The 8,518-nt window shown below is 33.8% G+C and overlaps 1 protein-coding gene across 1 annotated transcript; it reads left to right on the top strand.

The window, feature by feature from the left end:
- The first annotated feature begins 827 nt into the window (after window positions 1-827).
- Window positions 828-8,050, top strand: LOC143250282 (uncharacterized). Its single transcript, XM_076500745.1, has 3 exons — window positions 828-1,069; window positions 2,932-3,080; window positions 7,831-8,050. The coding sequence occupies exons 1-3, from the start codon at window positions 1,052-1,054 to the stop codon at window positions 8,048-8,050; spliced, it is 387 nt and encodes a 128-aa protein (XP_076356860.1). The 5' UTR covers window positions 828-1,051.
- Window positions 8,051-8,518: the final 468 nt, after the last annotated feature.

Here is an 8,518-nt window from a genome sequence, read left to right as displayed (position 1 = left end):
GATTAACAGATTACAAATCGATAGCCCTAACCACCAGGTAACTTAAAACATATTATGAGTCAAGAGCCCTGAAAAATGAGTCACATCAGACAAATTATAAGTCTAGATCCCTAATCACAAAGTCATGTCGGGCCTACGTGTCCAAAAAAAAAAAGTTTTATACAACTTAGTACATGCTTAGTGATGTAACTGGTATGAATAACATACGTAATATAAAACAAGCTAAAACTAGAGATTCGGCAAAATTATGAAAATATTTTAATTATAGCAGAAGTCACGGCTCGATCCCTGCGACGAACACAGGGTAGATAAGCAATTATGTGTAACTTTGTTCCAAACAAAAAACAAACAACAGACTATTGAAAAGTCAGTGGTTTATAGTATGTTCTTTAACGAAGATTTTCAAAGTCAGATATCTATGTTTAATTTTTTTTTTTTTACTTTAACTACGCAGTAGATTAGAACTGAAAATTTAACCAAACAATGAAATTGAGAGATTAAATTATATGCAGAAATTGCAAGTTTAATACTCGCGGTGGTTAAAGCACAAATAGGCCATCGTGTAGTTCAGCGTTTAACAACAAACAACAATAACAAAATCATTTTTTGACTGATTTAGCAGAACTCTCGTACCACGATACTTAAATCCTCAACAGAAATCTGCATGACATTGGAGTTTTACGTCCAAACAATCTGAGAGACCGTCGCTTTATACGGCGCCATTCCGAAGGCCAGCGAGGTCTCTTATTCGTTCATTTTAAATCAAATGATTTAAAATATTTACTCTTATTTCCGCTACTGTTTTTTTTTCCTTGTGACAGTGCGTACGTTCCAGTCTTGAAAAAGCACGGACCACTAGCTTTCTTCGTTTTCCGCCTGGGTGCGCAATGGTACCACTCTTCTCTAGATGACCGTGCCAGTAGATTTCAGGATGACCCAGATGCTAAACGACTAACAGGGATATCATTATGTTTCTAAGTTCTAAGATTGACCATAAAAATAGTTCGTATATAAAGCTATCAACGGTTGTTGCCTCGTCCTTCCTAAAGTCATGGAGCCGACATTTCAGGTAAGCCTTTTTTTGTGAAGAGATTTGAATACACATTTAGGAAACACATTCTGATGTGATATTTGAAGCTGGAGGGCTAAGTGATAATGCTTTGATAAATATCTATTTACATCCATCCTTCTCTTATCACACTTTAATATAAAGAGAGTTTAAGACACCTTCGCTTTTCCAGTTCGATTTCATTCTCGATCCGGCCGGGCATGGCCAGGTAGATAAGGCACTCGTATCGTAATCCGTGGGGGCGTTATAATGTGACGATCAATCCCACTATTCGTTGGTAAAAGAATAGCCCAAGAATTGGCGATGGGTGGTGATGACTAGCTGCCTTCCCTCTAGTCTTGCACTGCAAAATTAGAGACGGCTAGTGCAGATAGCTCTCATATAGCTTTGCGCGAAATTCAAATAAACAAACAAACATTCTAGATTCTCTTCATTGTAAAAATGAGATATTATATAATTATTTGGTTCATATTCCTTGTCATGAACCAAGTTCTCAGCTGCTCGTGCAGGTGGTTCTGTTACTCATAAACAGCTGGATGTATATCGTGATGTACATAATTATACTCAGTTTACAGATACTGCACTTGAAACAATTCCACGTAATAATATAACATCCATTCTCATCTATACCACTCTTTTCATATAATTACCGACAACTGTTTGTCTTAACGTAAAGTTTCACAATGGTGTATTTGTACTCTGTTCAAGATAGGAATTAAACCTTTAATTTTAATAAGATTTCGAGTTTACTGCCACCTCGTGAACACGGGAGGAGATTACTGTAGGTAGATTAGTTTACAAGACTAACCTAACTATTAGCGAAATATACATACTCCAAAAATGGTTTGATAATATCTTTATACAGATGTACTGCTACTTTAAATGTAATTCAGAAAAGACAATAACAATGAATATTCCATGATGTAATATCAGTCCGTTATTTTATTCCTGTAAAAATACTTCAAGTGTTTCTGAACGTTTATATAAAATAATTGTATAAACTTGTGCACCGTTTAGTCGAATCGTGTAAAATTCAGTATAAATAATTCTATGTATATACGTTCCAGTTATAACAATAACGGTGGAACTTTTGTTTTGATAAAACAAGTTTATCGACTTCGTGTCGATTTGGTTCATTTACGAGAATACCGCTCTATCCGTGACATAAAATCATTAAATCAAAATTCGATCACACAAGAAATATGAATTTAAATATATCTTTTTTTTTTGTCATTGAAGAAGGCACTGACCTTTCGTGTTGGTGTTTTAAAATGGTTCCTTGGTCTTGTTTGTTTTTTGAATTTCGCACAAAGCTACTCGAGGGCTATCTGTGATAGCAATCCCTAATTTAGCAGTGTAAGACTAGAGAGAAGGTAGCTAGTAATCACCACCCACCGCCAACTCTTGGGCTACTCTTTTACCAACGAATAGTGGGATTGACCGTCACATTATAACGCCCCCACGGCTGAAAGGGCGAGCATTTGGCGCGATTGGGATGCGAACCCGCGACCCTCAGATTACGAGTTGCACGCCTTAACACGCTTGGCCAAAACTCAGAGTCATCTAATATTATAAATCCAACAAACTTATCCACTTTTTTGTACACATCTAAATCCTAGGAAACGTTAATTCAAAATGACAATAAACACCAACAAAATTGAAAATACAAAACGTTTAATTACAATGATAATAAACTTTAAAGCTCTGATCCTGTATTAAATTATATGTAATTAATACAGTACTCTGAGAAATAAATATACAACCCGAAACTAAGTTTCGTAAGAAGCCAAAATTTTTACTTCATTTCTCTTTTTATTTGTTAAACAACAACGAAATGTATTTGCACGTCTTGTTTTGTATAGCTTCTCATTCTTGCCGTTGTGGTTGTCATGGTAACAGGAGTCAAAGAAGCAGACGACGAAAACTATCAGAACACTGGTCTTCATGCCGAAGATCTAAAATCATCAGCTACTGGTTATGGTGGTGGTGGAGGGAACGGAGGTTATTTTCAGTAAGTAAATATTTGAGTACAAAATAACAAATCTCTGAAACAAAATATAAAGATTTGTCTCTAATTGTCTGTAAATATTACAATTTTTTTCGCGTTAACAAAGGTTACAACGTTCGTTCAACATTTTAGGAATTAATGTTTTGTCCCTAAATAATTATCGGAACTAGAGAAAAACAACAACAAAAGTTCATTGAGTGAGATATATTCTGACCATGTTCGAATTCCAGTCGATTAGAGATTTTTCGTATCAGCGGCAAATTACCTAGGAGAAGCCCCACAGCCACTTCTTAACTTTAACTTGTTACCGTCTTCAGTCTTCATCATAGCTTAACTTTTAGATGTCACTGTCTCGTCATCAGTTAGTGGTAAATTTACAGAATTACTGTGGTAAAATCGAGGATTCCATTCCAATGATAGGTAGAGATAGACTACTGTGTAGCTTTGCGCCAAAACAACAAATTCTGTTACCAGTCTTGTCATTAATAGAATTATTATTAGTAGATCAAAGACACTTTCAGTATGTTTAATACAGAGTGATCTATTACGTAGATCAAAATGTTTGAAAACTATGAGATATTTGGATTAAATTCATTACTGGCAGTATTGTCCAGTTAGGATCGAATGTTGAATGATTATGATTTGTGGTTCAAGAAAACCCGCGCAAGACGTATAAAAAAGTAACCGTGTGATTGGCTCCTATACATTCAAGGTTACGGACCTACTGACCTGATGAAGACTTACTTTTCTTGGTATTGTCGGATTTCACCTTTCATATACGTCGAGTTACGGTGCTGGAATCACATTTTCGCGAGTTGTATTTCAATGCTTTATAAATACTAGTTACCCAAAGTAATGCAGACGTTTATGCGCAATCAATCTTAAAACAAAGAAAAAATACTACGTAACAAGGCGTTGTCAGTTGGTGAAGTTACAACACTTAATAATTTAGTGTACAAATCAGTGATGTCGAGAAAACCCACTTGTAGAGAAATAGATATGTAAAAACGGCTCATTTGGGTTGAGAAAATATTTTAGGTAGAGGAGCGAACAATGTTTCGACCTTCTTCGGTCATCGTCAAGTTCACAAAGAAAGAAAGAGGTAACTAACCGGAAGCTGACCACATGTTTGAAAGGGTGTAACAAAACAAAACAAAAACTCAAAATACTAAGAAACCAAATAAACAAAGCCATAAAACTATGCTCACAAAATAAAATTAACGATGAATTAGACAAAATAAAACAATACTTCATCAACATCAATAAGTTTCCTCCACAAACCGTAGAAAACATTATACGCACACACCTAGACAGAAAGCAAAATCAACCAACAAAAGCAAATATATCTCACGAATCAAAAAATCACGAAACCATATACTGCTGTATACCATATATTCCCGACATCAGCAGAAAAATAACCAACATTTGGTAAAACTAGTAACAAAATATGGCATTCCGGTTAATACCAAATTTGTTCAAAACCAGGCACAAAACTTAGGTCTATACTATGTAAAACTAAACTGACAAACACCACACCAACATTATTTACAAAATACAATGTGATAACTGCCACGACTTCCATATTGGAGAAACATGTAGATAAGTGGAAACCAGATTCAAAGAACATAAAAAAGTCATCTTCACACGTTTTCGAATACTGCCAATCAAATAAACACAACATAACCATAGAAAACACTCAAATAGTAAATAAAGAAACAAACATAAACAGACGCAAAATTTAAGAAGCCTTACTTATACAACAACTCAAGCCCAAAGTAAACCAATACAAAGGAACACCTTTATACCTATATTAAAATAAAATAATAAATAATATAAAATTATATATTCAAACATCTAACAATGACCTCTACATTCCGAAACTCAGTTACACAACCCCTTTTAAACATGTGGTCAGCTTCCGGTCAGTTACCTCTTTCTTTCTTTGTGAACCTGACGATGACCGAAGAAGATCAAAACATTGTTCGCTCCTCTACGTAAAATATTTTCTCAACCCAAACGAGCCGTTTTTACATATATAGTATTTAGTGTACTGTAATTTTCACGGCGGGATTTACGCCCCTTTAAACCTAACTTCGAGATAAAACCACGTCTTCGGTTGCTGAACAACAACTGTAACAGCCCGAGTGCAGTGCAGTGCAGCTGTGCAAAGACTGAACGCAGAAACATTTTCTATATTAAAACCTTAATGTTTTTGCTATATTCATTACACACCAAGCGTTCAGTCAGGCATTGCCTACATGTTTCTGTTGGACTTTATTAAAGTGTCGTTTTTTAACACGATTTGGTTTTATCATCAACACATAAGAAAAACGAACGTTTAAACCACTACGTCATCTTTAAAACAAAACAGGCTCGACATTATTTCTCTACTCATGCATAACTGAATTTCTGGATCTTTACAAGTTTGTTCTTCAGGTTGAGCTGTACGAAGAACGCCAGTGATAGATAAGTCTATTTTGACATTATTTTGGTACACTGTTGCTCCATTTTTTATATAAAAATAAAAGACAGTTAAAAACGCTTTAAAACCTGTTATTTTACGTCACTTCCTACACTGATGGTTTGTGAAACAAGTAAAGATAAGAATTACATTACTTCTCCAAATCTATACTATCACACATGATTATACGCGATCTGTTTAATTACCTTGTGAAAACCACTGTTGTTGTAGTTTTATGAAATACATTTTAATGTGACTTGATATTGTTTTTCACTGCCACCGCTAGGACTATAATGACACACATAAGACTATCTAACATCCAAACTAATAAACGCAAATATTTCTGATTACAGCCTGAACCTCAAAAATCCTTATTATTACATTATGTAACACAAATTTTGTTCCTGGATAGTATGTGTTATTTCTTCCATGTAACACAAATTTTGTTCCTGGATAGTATGTGTTATTTCTTAATTGCTTATGTTGTAAAAGTGCAGAAAATGGCCATTATTCCCTTCAAACTTTGTTTTTGTGACCTGGATAATGAAATTTAGAAATTAACCTATTTTCTATGTAAAAACGGGCAAATTTGCACATTTTCATTTACATAAGGTCTGAATAAAACAAACGTATGAATCAAGATTTACATGTATTTATACTAATGTTATACAAAAATATTTAGAAGTGACTAGTTTTTCGAGATTTGCGACTGTAATGTAAATCACTTTCACGTATCAGCCCCCAAATTTGGTCTCCCATTTCGTTATACGCTCCCAAGTTTCTCTTCAAAGTTTGAAGAGAAAAATAGGTCTTTTCCACTCACTTTAGGCATAAGCAACTGGGAAATTACACTTTCTGCCCAGGAACAAGAAAAAGAAAAATTTTGTTACATAGTGTAATCTGTTTATTTCCGTGACGGTACTTTTGTATATCTCCTCGCCTATTCAGCTGCTAAGCCTAGTTATGTTTCTAAAGTTCATGTAGTAAATACGGGTAAACTTGTTGCTACAATTTCTGCTTTCTTGCTTACATTTGCGCTATTTTACCGATTGTTAGGTTTTAAATGACTGAAGTTACTGTCTTACATTTTACCTATTTAAATTATTACAGAATTATTTTATATTTACAAGCTCAATGGTTCTCACATCAAGTAAAATAAATGAATTTCGAAGTAACATCAGTTCGACTGAGAGCACAAACCATAGTTACAAATACGGTAAGATATATTTTTGGTAATTTATTGCCCGTAAACGGAATCAACATTGGCGCTTGGATTTAAAGTCGCTTTCCTTAGTCACCAGATTACCTGGCAGTTTAGTCACCAATTCAGCAACCATTGTCTTTATAGTCACATGAGAATTGTACCTAACCTCAATTTTTCTCATTCTTAAAAATGTAAATCCTTTTGTATTTTCAAACGACTAAATATCTCGCCTTTCCTTAAAGGTCTCTTTTTAAACAAGCAGTTCCTTCTGAAGCATTTAAAATGTGTATCTTTATCTTTAATACTTAATTTTTCAAACGGTAGAAACTACTATATTTTCTTCAACGCTTCCACCTTTTATCATGCACTTCCTTTAAATCGACTGAAAACTATATTTCATTAAACGTTTTCCACTCTTACAAATACACATAAATTTCATTTTGTGCTCGGTCAATTCTCACCCTTACATTTTTTTTATTGATATATATATATATATATGCATTATATTCTAAAGTTAACAGACAAGTTTACTAGATCATATTAAAAATAATACTAATAAATCGTGTTGTATTTACGAACGATTCATCTGAAAAAAAAGTTTCATTCTACAATGTACTATCTAAGCCTAAGCTTATTCAGTTACCAGCATACATTTTGGTGCTTTTTATGGTATCAAATAAAGGATAAAATTCCTCATTAAGGATATAAAAGAATCACATGATAATGGGAGTATTGTAGGAAGGAGAAATTAAACTAGTCTACATTTCTACGGGACGTACTTGAACTGTTAGCAATTTTCTTGAAACATTCTGATGGTTCCTTTAGCAACATGAAACATCTACAAACGACAACCAAGCCTAAATATAATCTAATGCTAGGCCTAAAAATGTTTCATGGCGTTTACAGTTTATGACTTCAAATCCTTAATCAATATTCATTATAAAGAAGAAAATATCTGGCATAACTCAAAATCACTGCTCGCTAACTTTAACCCTAATTTGTTGTTTCACCGAAAACAAAATCGTCACTGACAGACCAATAAACGTTATTTTAAAATATATCCTCTCATTTTGTTTTTTTTTTTTCAGGTATGCTAGGGTTCCTGGATATAAGGAGTACGAATTTGGCTACCGGAAAGGAAATCCTTACCATTTCCAAGAACGATCAGAACAGGGAAAAGGCCATACTTTCCGCACAAAAGTTCGATGGGGAGACAAGAAGGGTGGATATGGTGAACATTACTGGGAGTATAATCATGCCCCCAAATACGGTGGTGGTCATGGTAAAGGAGGAGGTTATGGACACTGAAGGAAGTGATATTCTGAAGTAAATGCTACCTTGACTTCCTGGGATGAAATCGAAGCAAATTATAAACTAAATAAATAATGATTTGTTTACACAGACATTCAAGAGAACGATGGGAGAAAAAACAGCGCCATCTTAGCTGCAGCTAAAGTCTGTATTTGAGCAATTATTGTGAAAAGCAATAAAATTCTAGCTTTAAATTTTAATAGTTTATTAACCCTATTAAAGTGTAAGTTGAAACTGAAATGGAGCTTTTAATAACTTGTTTTATGGCAAACTCTTACTTTTTAAGTTATTCAGTATTTGAGAGACTTTTTTTCATCAAAATAAATATATAATCTTATTACTGTTTCTTTGCTTAGCCCTCGTCCCTACATTTTTGTACATAAATATATTTTGATTATTAAAAATACCACACTATTTTAATTTTTATATCAATTTTTTTCTTTTAAATAGTTTTGTTAGTATTTT

This window comes from Tachypleus tridentatus, chromosome 5 (genome assembly GCF_004210375.1).
Source record: "Tachypleus tridentatus isolate NWPU-2018 chromosome 5, ASM421037v1, whole genome shotgun sequence".
NCBI lineage: Eukaryota > Metazoa > Arthropoda > Merostomata > Xiphosura > Limulidae > Tachypleus > Tachypleus tridentatus.
Note: the sequence above shows the minus strand (reverse complement) of the source record. Positions and strands in the feature narration are given on the sequence as shown.

Excerpts from the sequence above, each read along its gene's own strand:
- LOC143250282 (XM_076500745.1), top strand. Across the intron at positions 3,081-7,830 it reads GGGAACGGAGGTTATTTTCA|GTATGCTAGGGTTCCTGGAT; the intron begins GTAAGTAAATAT and ends TTTTTTTTTCAG.